Below are 17052 nucleotides of genomic sequence, written 5' to 3'. Positions count from 1 at the left end.
AATATGAAAATTTTGATCTGACAAATTTTTGATTGAAATGTTTGTATCCGACCCCCTACTCCCCGTACCTCATTGAAGCATTTGCAAAAGTTTTCTGCTTAATAATCTGTTTTATTGGTACCCGGAATTATTGCCATTTTGTCAAAATTGTGAAAGAAATCCTGCCCTTTTATCCTTTCATAATTTTGATTTTTTTTTTATATTTTCTAGTTTTTATTGATATAACATGTAGAAAAATTATGACCTGAGAAAATTTTGATCCTTCTTCCTTCGCTTGCCTCCTCCCTCCACCCCTCAAAATGAAATATATTTACAAGAAATGTGCTGCTATAAGTTCTACGTTTTGCAACTTGAAAGTTTAGCTTTTTTGTCAACATTGCAAAAAAGTTTTGATTTTTTTTTCTATTTTTGCCATCAAATTTAGAAACTTTACATTTAATTTGCCTATCAACTCTAATCACTTTTTCCATTTTTTTTTCGTTTGAAAATGAATAGAAAAATTTTGAGTCGAAAAATGTTCTATTTGTTGAACACCTTGATCGTGGTTCAGTGAATCACAAAACATGTTTTTTTATTGCATTGCGGTTTTGTGACCACGAATGTAAAATTAAATGGTCTATAAGGTGTAATAGGTAGGTATGTATTTCAAATGCCTCAGAAATTGCATCCTGTATTTCAAGCTTTTCAGCTCGATCCTCGATCTTTATTCACAAGTATTCGATACTTCAACAAGATTTTTCAATTTTTATTTTTAATAAATAATTCATATGTAATTGATAGATCACACGATGTGTATTCTGATTCTGTATTTATTAATTTTTTTTTATTCATCGAAGTTAGTATGTAGATGTACGTATGTACATAGTACCATACTTATGATTGTGCAAGTGTAACGTTACTAATAACGTTAATTCGCGTAATTTTTTATTGCGGCTATGCCGAAATTATGTCACGCCGTTTGCCTGCAAATAGGTATATTACTAGTAGGTACTCGTATGTTTGTGGGCTTTTGTCGTATACTCACGTGCTAGATTATTTTTGAATTGAATGTCTCGTGTATGGTATCATAAAATGTAGGCCAACTTCCTGGTTTTTTGCTTCTTGTCCAAGTAACGTGTGATTATCCGTATCCTATTCGAGTAAAATTTTGCTGGTATTTTGTATTTTTGTAGGCTGTTTTCGTAGCTATTTGTGATTTTTTCAATGCTGTCGTCTTACATCAATTTTAATTTTAATTCGTTCAATTTAGGTTAGGTTAATTAATGGTTTCGTTTTCGTTTTTATACGTATAGGAAGTAGAAATAAATGAAGAAAAGAAAACCTTCGTCGAGCTTTGCGGGAGATTTTCGTCAATTATTTTTTATTTAAGCCTACGCGTGATAATGATGCTCGCCGGTCGCTGCATTGTGTATTGTGTAGGCCTTAACAAAGAACAAATCAACTTTTTTAAAGAAAAAAATAACGTAGGTACTCGAAAGTCCGAAGTACGTAATAAAAATTGATTATTTTACTTTACTGGAAGTTGAAGTACAATAATAGTCAAATTTCAAAAATTACGTGAAAAAATAAAAAAACAAATAGTACGTTTTGTTTGCGCAAATGTGGCAACACTGAATTGTTGATAAGCGTAACGCCGCGCGCACCCGCACCACGCGCTACACGCATTGTTTTTCTTTGATAAGAAAGCTACTGTGTAGTGTGTAGCTGTAGAAACGTTTTTATTTCTCTATGAATGTGTTAAAAATACGTGTTTTATTTTCGTTCATGCGAACAATATTATTGGGTTTTCAACGTGAAACGAGTAGTGTGTTTTAAAACACAATCATGGATTCCGGCGAGACAGCATCGCCATCGCCAGATACGAACTCGACGTCGACTTCGCAAACTGGCGAAATGTTAAAACTGTGCGACGAAGTTGCTGTAACTTGTAAAAAGTTCAGAGGATTACTCGAAAAATACGAGCATTTACTGTCGTCGTACAATGCGAAGGTAATATTCTAGATACTACCGATGTTTCTACGGTAATATTATGGTATTAATGAAATACGAGTAATGTACTCCTGCGCGTATAAAATTACTGATCTGTTTCGAACCCCGTAGCAAGGTGTAAGTCTGTTCAATATCAAATCCGATACGATGTTCACGTATATCTGCAATCTGCTCTTTGTAATGTTGAAGAAAAGTTGCGGCTTATCCATTCAAGATCCACAAACTAGAGGTAAACGAAAGAAACATTCCCAAATCGACGATTATGTGTGATTGTCCATAGTATGTTCAATGTTGTATATTTATTTCTCAAGTATCGTTTCATTTTTTCAGAAAGAATTGGTCAAGTTCGAGTGATACTGGAAAAGATGAAACCGCTCGAGTTGAAATTAAAGTATCAAATTGAAAAATACATCAAAATGACCCAACCGGGACAGAGTGGCGGTAGCGTCGTAGATAAGAGTAAATTTCGCGCTAAAATTGAAAACTTGCAGGTAAAATTGGGTTTAATTTTCTCGATAATCGACGAACCAACTTTCTATAAATTCGCTGCAATTGTGGCGTGTTTTGTTAGAACGACGATGGAAACGATGAAAACAACGAAATCGATGATGACGATAATAACGGAGATGACGAAGGCAGCGACGAAGATCTCGATGAAGACGATAATAGCAAGGGTAAAAAATCTGCGAAAAATGCCGACGCTAAAGCGAACGCTGTTTACAGACCGCCGAAAGTAGCCGCAGTTCCGTACGGTGAGTGGACTGGTTGTATTTTGAGAATCGAGAACGATCGTTTTGTTATTACTTTTTTGGTGCACGAAGCTGATTCGGTTCGTTTATGTTTGTTTTAAGATGATTCGAGGGAAGAAGATAAACGTAAAAGAAGGTTAGAGCAGGCGAAGAAAAGAGCTTTGAGTACGTCGATTATTCAAGAATTGAAAGAAGAATATTTAGATACACCGTTGGAGATCGCCAGTACTACTACGTTACGTAACAAACGTACGAATTACAGACAAGAGCGAGAAAGGCAAGTGTCGAGACAAATATTATAACTGCTTGCTACCTGTTTCTGATTTTTTTTTCTTTTTTTGTTACGCAGTTACGAAGAAACCTATTTCACTCGTTTACCAACCACTAAAAAGGAACGCCACAGAGATAAGCAAATGGCTTCGTTGACACTAGGAACTTTGGGAACCGAAGTTACTCGATTCGAAGACATATCCGCTCTCGATGAACGTACCTCCGATCGTTCTAATAAGCGTAAAAAGACTCCCGTGAAAAAGAATAAAGGTAATATTCATTTTATCGTTACATATGTTTTGTCTTCGTAGATTGTCTCAGCTCTGCGACTAATGTTCGGTTTCATTTCGTAGGTTTTAAAAAGAGAAGAACTCGTTGATCATCGTGTTCGTTGGGCAGGTACTCTCGCAATATCTCGTCGTATTGTTATTTGTACATTATTTTAAAAGTAAAACGAAACGTTTTGTTAGAATGTTTTCTTCTTTTTTTTTCTATCTTTTAATTCGACGTAACTCTTAGAATTTATCGAAAGCGTAGGTCTAGGTACGCATTAATCTTCTTTGAAAGCTGAAATCTGAGATTATTACTTAGCTGATGGATAGCGATAAGAATACGTTGACGAATGGTTTTTTCCTGTATCGCGGAAAGATGAAAAGTGAAAAATTCTTAATAAATAAGGCTGGTATTTATAAAGCGTCCTTCGGCTATTTAAAAACGTGTATGGGATATAATGTTTCCATACTGTTCGGTCACAATGGATTAGATGAACAGATGAACGGAAAATTAAAGCAGAACCGGTTCAATTTGGTTAAATACAATAACATTTATTTCTTTATTTGTTCTTTTTTTTTTTTTTTTTTTTTTTTTTTAAATAGTATATTAATGTATAACAAAATGAAAATGCCGAGTAATTAAAAATAATAACGATAACAAGAGACGCGACTCGAATTTCAACTAGGAAACCGAGAAAAACTTATGTAGTTGTAATTTTCGTTTTGCGTTTTCTGTTCTTCAAAATAATCCCGCAGCTTTTTTCATGTTCGCCCTTTTCCACTGAGCGAGTTGACAAAATTCCGAGTATTTCATTCCGAACACGGCGAAAAATTCTGCGTGGCTTAAATGCAACTGCGAATGAACAAAATAACAAACGATCGATTTACATTTTAATAATTAATTTTTAATTAGCCGAAATTTGTTGATATTTGGTCCAAGTATCGATAAATATCGCGTTTGGAACGTACTTCTTTATGGCTAGGATCTACACCGGCCGGTAATTGGTCGGGATTTTTAATTAATAATTTTTCGATGGGAAATTTCTCACATTCGTCGAAATTGTAGTCGTCGTCGTTCGACTTTATCTGTATGTGTAATGTTGGATTCTGTTTTTCCAGTTCTGTTCGTATTTGCGCGAATGTTTTCCTTTTCTAGAGTCGAAAACGGAGAAATTTTAGTATTTTCGAACCATGTTTCGTACATTAGCAGGTTCATATATTTTGTACTCGTAAAATTTGAAACTTACGTCGAGCATCTCGTGATCCCAAGTTTCGAAAAATCCGACAAATGTAACTGGTTCGTGACCTTCTCTAATTACAATCGTAGGCGTTTTCAAATTTCTTTCGCTGGCATCTGCGAACAATCGAACGATATTATAGTGTATGGCGAGATTTTATTTTACCATTTTTTTCTTCGTGTTTTTTACGATTGTACATACACATAGGTAGATTCTACCTACCTCTTTTCAAATATTCAACGGCTGTATCGTAAGCGTGTTTCTTTTCTTCGTTTTTCACTAATTCACCTATCCACACGTACACGGTTTGTATATTGTCGAGTAACATTACATCTTCGGATACGAGATCGCTTTGTTGGAAGTTCATTATTTCTTCGGCTACGCGTTCGGATTCGTTTTTAATTTAGAAATATGAAGAAAAACACATATCGTTTAGTTTATATACTCGTAGATTGAAAATGATGTAGGAATGTATGTAATGTAGGTATTACTTTTCAAATTGTTGCTCGCGTTGTAACAATGGAACAATCTGACCGAACGTGACTCGTGCTCGACGTTGATTTTTTTATTGCGAGCGTACTCGTTGGAACCTCCGATTTGCTTCCAGAATTCGTTTTTCTCGTGCCCTAAAAACGTCGATACAGGTTCAAGGTACTATTGAGATGTTACTTTTTAACTGCGGTTTGCGAATTTTTACCTTCGTAGATGACTAATAATTCTTCGGAAGAGGATACTTTGTTGGCTATGCTTTTGGCCATTTCTCTTTGATCTCCGGTTGAGCCTTTGCCGCACCAAACGTAGCAAATTTTATCGCTACAATGTAATATGAACACGTCGTTTGAGTCTAAGCTGGATGTTTTTGCGGGTACCTGTAGTAACAGTGCGTAACATAAAATACTCGTGAGTAAAACCGAACGAACATACGTATACATACCCTATATGTTAATCGTGTATGCTAAATACGATTATTGTATCGTATAAATTGAATAATGCGTGAAGTATTTCCTGTTTATGTATACATTTTCTCGTTATAGTACAGGATCTTCAAGAATATCCGCATCCTGTTCCTTTTTTACGCGTAAAAAACTTCTGTGTTTCTAAAATCTTTAGATTCGTTTTAGAAACACTCAAGTGCCATATGGTATAGGTACCTAATCGGGGTATTCTTGAAGACACTAATGCAAGCTAGAGTCTGAATCTAAGCGATGCGTGTAATAAAGTATGTAATTTTATCGAATGATATGTATCACCTGTTTAGCGTAACTGTCGTAATAGCGACTTCCAATCACGTGCAATAGGAACCTGGATGGAATTTCGTCGCGGTGTTCGTCGATGAATATGGTCATACGTCCGCGAAAAATGCTGAGAAAATGAGGCGTTTCATTTCCTTCCTGAATGTAAACCAAAGTTCCGCTGTTATTGATGGATTCGTTTTTCGTAAGCAGAGATGACATGGCGTTTGTTTGGTCACTCTTTATCGAATGGCTTCCCTGTTGGAAAAAATATACGTTAATATTGCCATGCACAATATACCTACACCTACCTACCTACCTACCTATAAGGTTTACGTATACCTATAATCGGGATTTTCCCTAATTTCTCTATAGTTCTTCATAGTTGAAGAGTGACGAAGTGATTTCTATAGTTTTTGATTTGTAGATAAAAATATGTAGGTAATTAAAATGATGGTTGGTATTATCAAGTTTTCGAGACGAACTTGTAGTCCGGCATATGACAATAAGAGTAATTGCACCCCCCCCACCCGGCCGATCCTCCGGGACAACTTTTTTCTTAAAGGGGACATCCTAATGAACATTTTAAAGCAAACTCGCCAAAAAAAAAGTTGGTCTTACTTACAAAATGGCGGCCATTTTGATTGACAGGTCAGCCGAAATCGCAGATTTTGCGTTTCAACATAGGACTTGCACGAACTTTTTTATACTTTACAAAGATAGATTGAAAGATCGTGCAAAAATTTATCACCTGTCAAAATTTCAAGTGCAAAGTGCGTTTTTCGATTTTTGGTGAATTTTTGAAAATCCCACTTACTTAAGGCCAAAAATGAGGGGAAAAATCAAAATTTTACCAAATTGACCAAGAAAGCTGAAATTTGAGATATACCCTATTTTCGACATGCCAAATCGATTGGAAACGGTTTCAACCCGTTTTGAGCAGTTCTGGAGCCTCCAGAAGATTTTTGAAACTCGCAATTCCCACAAAATTCCATCAAATTGGAGTTGTAAAACTGAAATTCATTCTGCAAACTAATTTCATAACACCCTCTGAAGACGACTTCAGGTGGGTTCAAGTTATTTTAGAGCCTCCAGTGACTTTTTTGAAAATTACTGGTGCCTCCAGTAGATTTTTGAAACTTGAAATTTCCCCAACATTAATTTATCAAATGGCGTTGGCAAGCTGAAATTTACTTCGCAGACTACATGGTGGTTTCAAATGGTTTTGAAGCTTCCAGCTGCTTTTAGGAAATTTCAATTTTCCAAAAAAAACGTCATACAACCTTTCAAAACGTCGCTGGAGGCTCCAAAACGACTTGAAATCCACCTGCAGTCCACTTCGTAGCGTATTGGAATTAGTTTGAAGAATGAATTTCGATTTTCCACCTCAGTTTGATGAAATTTTGGGGAAATTTCAAGTTTCAAAAATCTACTGGAGGCTCCAATAATTTTCAAAAAAGTTGCTGGAGGCTCTAAAATGACTTGAACCAATCTGAAGTCGTTTTCAGAGGGTGTTAAAATTGGAGTGTAGAGTAAATTTCAGCTTTCCATTTCCATTTGATGAAATTTTGCGAAAATTTAAAGTTTCAAAATTCTGCTGGAGGCTCCAAAACGACTTGAAATTCACCTGCAGTACTTCGCAGCGTATTGAATTTAGTTTTTAGAATAAATTTCAGCTTTACAACTCCAATTTGATGGAATTTTGTGGGAATTTCGAGTTTCAAAAATCTGCTGGAAACTCCAGAACTGCTCATAACGGGTTGAAACCGTTTTCAATCGATTTGACATGTCGAAAATAGGGTATATCCCAAATTTCAGCTTTCTTGGTCAATTTGGTAAAATTTTGATTTTTTCCCTCATTTTTAGCCTAAATTGGATTTTCGAAAATTCAGAAAAAATCGAAAAACGCACTTTAGCCTTTGAGTATGAATATAATGATGATACGTGTCATCGCCGAAGTCATACCCTACCATACACGACCTGGCATACAGAAAAAGAATTTGGAACACCCCCCCCCCCCCAGCTCCAGGGCCGCTCCTACCACAAGCCTCTCCAGCAACAAAAAATTGTTGATTTATGCAGGTGTTGGGCTGTTTATTTTGAAGTAATAGGTATAGGTACTTAGGACTTACCATCCAACAGTATAAGACGTGGTACTCTTTGCTGTCGTACGTATACTTATAATGAACTATGTAGCAGGTTCGGGAATAGAATCGTCCGTACATGAAATACGGTACTTCTTTCAGACTGGAATTCTTCACTCTCCATACGGACAATTTTCCGTGCGCGTCGTCCATTAGCTGTAATTGGGCTGCCAGTTTTGGGGTATTGTGTAACGTCTGCGTGCTCAAGTTGGCCGGCATGGCTTTACCCTTATTTGCTATATAAGCGCGTGTAATAAACAAAGAATTTGCAATCGGATGGTCAATGGACATGGAGGAGACGAGCGATAGGAATTTTCTATTACTTACCGATGGTGGAAGAAATGCAGCCGTTGCTGATATTGTTATTTACGTCGTGATCTCGCCACGAGCAGAATAAGGATCTGAATTCGATGGGTTCGCCGCCTTCCATGACTCGACATACTGGAATGTAGCTGGGATAGTTTTTCTTTTTCACGAACCCGTGAGCGTTGCGAATGGCGTCGATGCGTTCTTTTTTCGAAGCTTGCTTGCCCAACCAAACCCATATAGTTCGTCCGTGGTTGTCCACTATGTAGGTGTCCTGCGTAGCATTAAAAGTACCTATTTGTGATTTTTTTTTCGAATAGATAGGTAGTATAGTAGGTACTCGTAGTTTGGCTTACGTTGCTAGTTAAATCCGATTGATGCAGGTTACCAGTTTTAATCTCGAATATTCTGTAAGTGCCGCCTTCGTCGACGCATTTGTAAAGCCGCAGTTCGCCGCCGTTGAGGGAATCTGCCTCGTTATCATCTGGGAGACCTGCGCTGCCGGTATCCATGTGTAAGCCGTGTCGATTTTTCGTATCCAAATATAAACTGAAAACCGTCCTTTCCGAGTCCGGCAGTTCGGTTTCTTTGCCATCGTCTACGAATACCAACGATAGACCATTGTGTTCGTCGCGAATCTCTTGACCTGCCTGAAAGCAATAAATAAAGTCGGTACATATTTTACTGGTAGGTACTCCGTACTCGTATTAAAATGTGATAAGGTACATAGCTTTAAAAAAATACGACAACTACGGACTTACGGTTGCTGCTTTGAGTTTTTCGATGTTGTTGGAATTTCTGCCAACCCATACGAAAGTTACTTCTTTGGTATCCAAGATGAAAACGTCGCCGGAATTCATGTACTCCCAAGAGATGGCTGGCATCTGCGTTATGGTCGGCGAACGACGTCCTTTCACCCGAAACAGTCGAGCTTCGAAAGTATTTTCTACGTGATGCAAGCCAGACGCTACGCCTCCCTTTAACAATCTACACGTATGGACGAAAATTTTACGTATGATCGGATTTCGAATCGCAAACTCGAAGCTGAGCTTTTGAACGAATTATAGGATTTCTCACCTTATTCCTTTTTTGAAATATCCTTTGAATCTGGGCGATTCTTGACCTTGTATTTCTCTATGTTGGGTCGGTGTGCCGCCCAAATACGTATCCAATTCGACGCATTTGTAAGCGGCTATCGTCGACTCGTCGGTGCTAGTTTTAGCCCCTAGCCAAAAGTGTATGTGGATTTCCAGACGGCCTCGTACTTCGTACGCCTGTGGGTTCACAACTGATGAGTGATGATACTCGTACCTATATATTGTGGAATTGCGATTCGAGTGATACTCGTACCTTGGTTCGTGGACCGACGAATTTGGCGAATTCCGAAGCGGCGTATATTAGATACGAGTCGCCCTCGTAGAATGTTCCGTACTGATCCAAAGGCAGAGGCACCAATTGCATGTTCTAACCAGTGAGAACCAACGAGCGCAAAATAACAGAGAAAGGCGAGTTGAAATTTTAATTACCATATACTTTCGGAAAGCATTCTAACAACGTCGCGACGAGTCGAGTCGTCGGTGCGGCGTCGCTCACAATCGAAATGCATACATACGATGCGAATGCGTATGTAGATGTACGTATACAAATAAAATATACATATTTACATTACCTCGACTCTCCATATCAAGAAACCGGTTGCGTTTTTGCGAATGTGTTTGAATGCCGGGTCCGCGGCGTAGTCTTCGTTTTCTTCGGGCATCGCGGCGCTGCTACTGCTACTCTTGTTGCTGCTGCTGCTGATCTTCTTTTTCACTTTCAAATGCTGTACACACATCCGAAACAAGAAGAACAGACAGATGATTAGTTGGCCTTTGACTCTGCATTGGTAGGAGTAGGTGTAGTCGTAGAAATACGCATAGTTACGGAGAGAGTAAGATACACGAATAGGCAAATATGCAAATAGGCGAATTAGCTTCTATGTACGCGTAGATGACTATACGGTGCGGCTGGTGGATTGGTGGGTGGGTGGTGGGTGGTTGGGTATGGGTATGCGTGTTTTGTAGCTATGTACAAGTTCGAGTACTATAATACGATAGGTAGAGGTACTGTATTTGTTAAAATAGTGAAAATGAGAAATTCGCTTACTATTATTCCCATGACTAAACCAAATGTAAATATTTAAACTGGGCGCGATGCGAGGTGTGAATTTAATCGAATATTTCGCAAATACGATGATTATAATTAGGTAGGTACTGGCGTTAATATTGGTGCAAGGCAGGCAGAGTTGATGCAGCAGCCGATCGCGGTCGATGTACGTTTATTTGTACGCGTAGAACACGATACCTATCTACGTTTTGAAAAAATTTAAACAAAAATTCCTTTTCTGCGCAAATACGTATGTAAACGTACGTCTACGTCTACGTCTACGTAAACCGAATACTACGTAAACCTACTTCGGGACTGTCCTCGAATAAACGATCAAGAGCGTCCTACCTATGTCACTTTCGTATCGGTATCAAATATAGTTATTTACGTATACACGTACGAGTACTAATCGAATTAAATCGTACAATTTTCGGCGCCGCCGGAAATAACGAAGGATACCTACGTATGTTTGGTAGTTGGTGCGATGTGTCGATCAATTATCAGAGTTTTAGTTGGCCAAACACAAATACCTGCGCAAATATTTACGGCTAGTAGGCTGCTGATACACTTGCAGTCCGGCATATGACAATAGGAGTAATTGCACCCCCCCCCCCTGCCAATCCTCCGGGACAACTTTTTTCTTGAATGGGACATCCTAAGGAACATTTTAAAGCAAACTTGTCTAAAAAAAAGTTGGCCTTACTTACAAAATGGCGGCCATTTTGATTGACAGGTCATCCGAAATCGCAGATTTTGCGTTTCAACGTAGGACTTGCACGAAATTTTTCAATGCAAAAATTCATCACCTGTCAAAATTTCAAGTGCTAAAGTGCGTTTTTCGATTTTTGGTGAATTTTTGAAAATCCAATTTAGGCCAAAAACGAGGGAAATAATCAAAATTTTACCAAATTGACCAAGAAAGCTGAAATTTGGGGTACACCCTATTTTTGACATGCCAAATCGATTGGAAACGGTTTCAACCCGTTTTGAACAGTTCTGGAGCCTCCAGCAGATTTTTGAAACTCAGAATTCCCACAAAATTCCATCAAACTGTGATGGAGAGTCGAAATTCATTCTGCAAACTAATTTCAATACGCTCGCTACGAAGTTGACTGCTGGTGGATTTCAAGTCGTTTTGGAGCCTCCAGCGACTTTTTGAAAGGTTTATGGCGTTTTTTTGGAAAATTGAAATTTCCTAAAAGCAGCTGGAAGCTTCAAAACCATTTGAAACCACCATGTAGTCTGCGAAGTACATTTCAGCTTGCCAACTCCATTTGATAAATTCATATTGCGGGAATTTCAAGTTTCAAAAATCTACTGGAGGCTCCAAAACGACTTGAAATCCACCAGCAGTCAACTTCGTAGCGTATTGAAATTTGTTTGCGGAATGAATTTCGACTCTCCATCACAGTTTGATGAAATTTTGGGGAAATTTCAAGTTTCAAAAATCTACTGGAGGCTTCAGTAATTTTCAAAAAAGCCGCTGGAGGCTCTAAAATGACTTGAACCCACCTAAAGTCGTCTTCAGAGGGTGTTAAAATTGGAGTGTAGAGTAAATTTCAGCTTTTCATCTCCATTTTATGAAATCTTGTGAAAATTTAAAGTTTAAAAAAATCTGCTGGAGGCTTCAGGAATTTTCAAAAAAGTCGCTGGAGGATCCAAAACGACTTGAAATCCACCAGCAGTCAACTTCTTAGCGTATTGAAATTAGTTTTCAGAATGAATTTCGACTCTCCATCTCAGTTTGACGAAATTTTGGGGAAATTTGAAGTTTCAAAAATCTGCTGGAGGCTTCAGGAATTTTCAAAAAGTCGCCGGAGGCTCCAAAACGACTTGAAATTTACCTGCAGTACTTCGCAGCGTATTGAATTTAGTTTTTAGAATAAATTTCAGCTTTACAACTCCAATTTGATGGAATTTTGTGGGAATTTCGAGTTTCAAAAATCTGCTGGAGGCTCCAGAACTGCTCATAACGGGTTGAAACCGTTTCCAATCGATTTGGCATGTCGAAAATAGGCCATATCCCAAATTTCAGTTTTCTTGGTCAATTTGGTAAAATTTTGATTTTTTCCCTCATTTTGGGCCTAAATTCGATTTTCAAAAATTCACCAAAAATCGAAAAACGCACTTAAGCACTTGAAATTTTGACTGGTGATAAATTTTTGCATGATCTTCCGATCTACTTTTGTAAGGTTTGAAAAATGTCGTGCAATGTCCTATGTTGAAACGCAAAATCTGCGATTTCGGCTGACCTGTCAATCAAAATGGCCGCCATTTTGTGAGTAAGGCCAACTTTTTTTGGGCAAGTTTGCTTGCCATAATGTAGCTAGGTACCTACTCGTAATTTGAACTATCTCCAGCCGATCTAGAGACTATTCTAAATTTTGATCTTTCGTCACCTTTTTTCGTTTCTTTAAAATTTTTTAGAACAGATGCAGTGCCATGGGAAATTTTACGCTCGACCAGGTTAAAATCGATTTTACGCGATTGCATCGTAATCTAGGACGTATTTCGAAATGAAACGACCTAGGGTTCCATTTGTTTGAGAACATCCTTTTTTTGAAGCCTCATCGCACTGCTCTTCAAAAGAAATTCCTATCTCTGTGCCTATGGTCTGTGTTCGTGTATTATAAGAATGTTGATCTGACCTTTCTCTCAGCGCCAAATTTTACAGAACACTCTATAATCAAGGTATCTAACAGGTAGTGAAAATAGTGCAAAAGTAGATAGTGAATTTAGTCAAAAATGTGGTAAAAAATTGAAAAAATACAATAATGCGTTTATTTTTTTTTATATATTTTTGATTGGAAATAAAAAATACTTTGTATACAAATTTTTTTCCAATTTCATTTTTTTTCAAAAAAAAACTTCCGTTAGATACCATGAATTCAACTTCCCGTACTTTACAATTATTGGGAGGGGGGAGCAGTTAATTTAACAAACATGACATTTTCCATTAAATTTTAAGAATTTCCGATTAATTCTTGGTATTTTTCAATAATAATCTAAGCACTTGAGCAGTCTGTGCAAAATTTTACCCCAATGAGTCTTTTTTCTAAAATTTTGGTCGTTTTCTGATGATCCATCAATTTTTGATATTTTTGTGTGATTTTCACAATCAATTTTACCATTTTTATGATACTTCCTTTGTGAATATTCATTTCAGGCTCTTTATTAAACGTGGAGATCGTCAGAATTTTTACTTCGGCCTTCGACCATTAATATGTATTTCATCGTATACTTATCTGTTGATTGATCAATACATAATAAAATTTTATAACTAGAAAATAACTAATCCGCCTTAATTTTTCTTTGTTTCAGGTGAGTACAAATTTCCTTCCAAAAATGATAGAATATGAACCTACGTGTGAAAATGTAAGTAATTTTATAATCCTTATGAGAAAAATTACGTAAGTCACTTCTACACTTGTGTCCTTTTATTTTCAATGGTAAATCAAAAAAAAAAATCTAAAATAACGGAATTTGAATATCAGCTGAAATAATTGTTCATCTGGTTTGAATCGAGGTGATCTTATTGTCCGAATACGAATTTGGAAACAGTAGATCAAATCTGTGAGTTCACAAACGATTTTAATTTTTAGTGAATTCTTGAAAAATTCAACTCTGGTCAAAAATGGGGAAAAAAATCAAAATTTAACCAATAGACCGAGAAAGCTGAAATTTGGTTTGTGCCCTGTTTTCGACCCTCCAAATCAATTGGAAACGGTCTCGAACCATTTTGAATGGTTATCACGGAGCACCCTATAGCAGATTTTTGAAAATTAAAATTTCCACAACATTTTAGCCAATTGAGTTGTTGAAATTAAATTTAATTAGTACCCCATTTTCTTGGAACAAAAACTACCCATTGAGGCTTTGCTTGCAAAAAAAAGTTTCTTGTGAAAAACCTTCTCAAAAAAAAATTCTTCAGAAGAGAAACCCCCTCTCTCAAAAAATTGTCACGAAGATAAAAACTTTGAAAATGAAAACTTTATTTTTGACGAAAACTTGTGATTTGGTAAAACATCTTTTTGAAAAAAACCGAAATTATCGTTTTTTGGGGGAGGGGGGGGGGTCTTCATGAAGGAAAACTTGTGGAAAAATTCTGTTTAGCAATCAATTCATTTTCGACCCTATTTTTTGAAAAGAAAGAAAACATATCTACTTGCTTCAGAGGAGAGAGGACTGAGAGGAGGTGTAACAAATTTTTTGCCCCATGTCCACATTGGCTCTCAGCGGCACTGAAATGAAAACACAGTGTTCAACATGGGAAATCTTTACCTTTTAACTACCTACCGGTAACTATAATAATGGCATGTCTCTACCTATTCTATTTGGTGTATGGTCACCTTTGAGTGCGTATGATATGCTATATTTGTCTTGGCCTACCGCTTATGATATTTAAGTCGATGTAATGTACATATTCGTATAATTATGAAGTTTACACGCGCACACGAACGGAATAAGCGTATTTATAATTCGAGTACTCGTAGTTTGTTTATGTACTCGTACTTGAAAAGTACCTCTGCCTACCTATACAGATTGACAGACGAAAAATTGTTTCATTCTTACGGATTATTCGTTTTTTTTTTTTTCGTACTGTGTGTGTGTACTCTGTACGAGTCAATGCACGGGAACAACTCGCCGCCCGCTTCTCGTTTGCATACCATACACATTGTCGGTAGCTAATTAACAATCATTACGGTTTTGCAAAAGAAAAAGTAAGCGCTCGACTTCGGGTTTTTGAACGATGTCGTCTTCGTCTGCCTGGCGCTGGCGTGTGGTTGATTTGCGCCAGCACTTTCGTTTGTTTACCTACTTTACGTTTACGTTGACGTTGGGTATTTGAATTTCATTATCATTACAGATGATACTTAGGTTTGGTATAGAAGATTCGTTCCACTTGAATGTTTTAGGATGTTTGGCGAGTGTACCAAGTACCATAGTACCTCTACCTGGAGCCAGGAGCCACCTTCACCTGTATTCGCCAGTTGCCACCTATTCCACTGCTTGAGTGCCATATAAATCATAGTAGTTTATTGTTTACCACATAGATAGGTACTAAGGTACTCTTTCTGTCGTTGAATTTTAAGGGGAAAATGCGCAATTTTGAGGTAAAAGGTACGCATCTTATGTACATTGTACATTCAAAAGTCATGTCTACTGTGAACAATGTAAAAGAACTACGAATAATCTACCTATATGATTATTGTTTACTTTTTAGCTGTATGAACTTTAAGTGATGTGCTGAGTAGGTTACATGCAGAAGACGATCGATCGAGTACCTATCTGTATCTACCAAAAGCACAATGTTCATAAAGGTGCGACAAGTTTACGAAGCTTCCAACCACCACAGAGACTACAAAGAGGCTAATATGTAACGAAAAATTTGAAAAACGATTGCTTACCTGTTTACCATTGGTCTCGATGGCTCAATGTGTAGAGGAGATGAAAATTGTCTATCTTCTGGCTGCTGGCAGAACAGAAATATTTGTAAAATATGCGTATAGGAAACGATGGTCAACTGACGATACATTCGCGATTTACGCACGAGTATTAGTAAATTGAACATGCATTGTGTGGTACACCACAGCCCACAGGTAGATCGAGAGGTACCCGTACCGAGTGTTCAATTCGAGTCGAAGTACGCGCGCGAATCAGTAGCTTAACGCCTCAGCAGTCAGCACCAGCACCAACACCAACACCAACAATAACAGTCGCACTCGTCGTAGTCGGTCAACTGAAAACTGAAGTATGCGAGTGTAGAGTACCTAGGTACTCGTATATACTCTTCAAGACCGAAGACCGCGAGGAGCACGAGTTGAATGAACGAGCGACAAAAAAAAATGAAAAAGAAAAAAAAACAAAAAAACGTGCTGCATCTAACGTAACGAAACAAGTTTTGAACTTAATTCTCATTCCAACGTTCAGTTCTCACCGTCGATTGTAGATCGTGGCCGAGGATCCGAGTACGAGTACGAGTACGAGTACCCATTCCCATCTCCAGTTCTCCACTCCAACTCCAGCATGCACTCGACTCCTCGACTCGTCGTAATCTTTTTCTTACGGTGCCGGTGCGGTACGAACGAAATCAATATCGCAAGCACGCGGACGCGACTCACTTTTGCTCAATGAAAAATAAAAGAAATCAAGTAGGCGGACGCGGACGCGGTCGCGGACCAAGAACGAAAGTACCTACACCGAACGAGTAGAAAGAAATACCGCGGCTCAACAACTCCGCTTCGTACCTACGAGTACATATAATAATCATTTTGTAATTATAACAATAACGGAAAGTTAAGAAGAAGAATACCTACGAGTGAATAACTGAGAAAAACGGTCGCGATTAGGTGTATTCGCGAATATTATTATTGTGATTATTATACGATACGCTTATACGCTCTTAGAGAATAAACAAGTTTCAACTGCCATCGTAAATTTGAACTGTAAAACGAGATGATTACCTGGGTATTCTTTTTATATCGTAAATTACAGTATACGAGTATTATGCTGGTTATACTCGTACTATAGGCGTAAGTGCAACAGGCAGCAAGTCAGCCATTTGGTCTGCTCTATTGGATGAATAAACTCCCATTGCTGTGTAATAATTTATACATTGTCGTCGTTTATATCCGTTGAATTTCCTTCGCTCTTTAATTTTTCGAAATTTTCAAAAAAACAAGTTGAATCGATGTAAGTATTGAAAA

General features: G+C 37.6%; 2 protein-coding genes across 3 annotated transcripts; one reads left to right on the top strand and one right to left on the bottom strand.

The window, feature by feature from the left end:
* The first annotated feature begins 1662 nt into the window (after positions 1-1662).
* Positions 1663-3480, top strand: LOC135840706 (neuroguidin). The gene is made up of 7 exons (XM_065357361.1): positions 1663-1989; positions 2101-2218; positions 2320-2480; positions 2561-2741; positions 2841-3015; positions 3088-3278; positions 3362-3480. The coding sequence occupies exons 1-7, from the start codon at positions 1825-1827 to the stop codon at positions 3385-3387; spliced, it is 1017 nt and encodes a 338-aa protein (XP_065213433.1). The 5' UTR covers positions 1663-1824; the 3' UTR covers positions 3388-3480.
* A 350-nt stretch (positions 3481-3830) lies between these two features.
* LOC135840646 (villin-1-like) lies at positions 3831-16771 on the bottom strand. 2 transcript variants are annotated; one of them, XM_065357282.1, is made up of 15 exons: positions 15754-16771; positions 9870-10022; positions 9551-9664; positions 9278-9474; positions 8962-9187; positions 8557-8850; positions 8222-8474; positions 7883-8130; positions 5769-6008; positions 5216-5387; positions 5010-5144; positions 4741-4896; positions 4528-4634; positions 4250-4432; positions 3831-4133 (listed from the first exon to the last, which is right to left on the bottom strand). In XM_065357282.1, exons 2-15 carry the CDS (start codon positions 9957-9959, stop codon positions 4020-4022), a joined length of 2529 nt encoding a protein of 842 aa, XP_065213354.1. In that variant the 5' UTR covers positions 9960-10022; positions 15754-16771; the 3' UTR covers positions 3831-4019. The 2 variants fall into 2 exon arrangements, with proteins under 2 accessions (XP_065213354.1, XP_065213346.1); XM_065357274.1 differs by lacking the exon at positions 15754-16771 and adding an exon at positions 10346-10708.
* Between the last annotated feature and the right edge of the window lie 281 nt (positions 16772-17052).

This window comes from Planococcus citri, chromosome 1, assembly GCF_950023065.1.
Source record: "Planococcus citri chromosome 1, ihPlaCitr1.1, whole genome shotgun sequence".
Lineage (NCBI taxonomy): Eukaryota > Metazoa > Arthropoda > Insecta > Hemiptera > Pseudococcidae > Planococcus > Planococcus citri.
The sequence above is the reverse complement of the archived record's forward strand: the minus strand, read 5'-3'. Positions and strand labels throughout refer to the sequence as shown.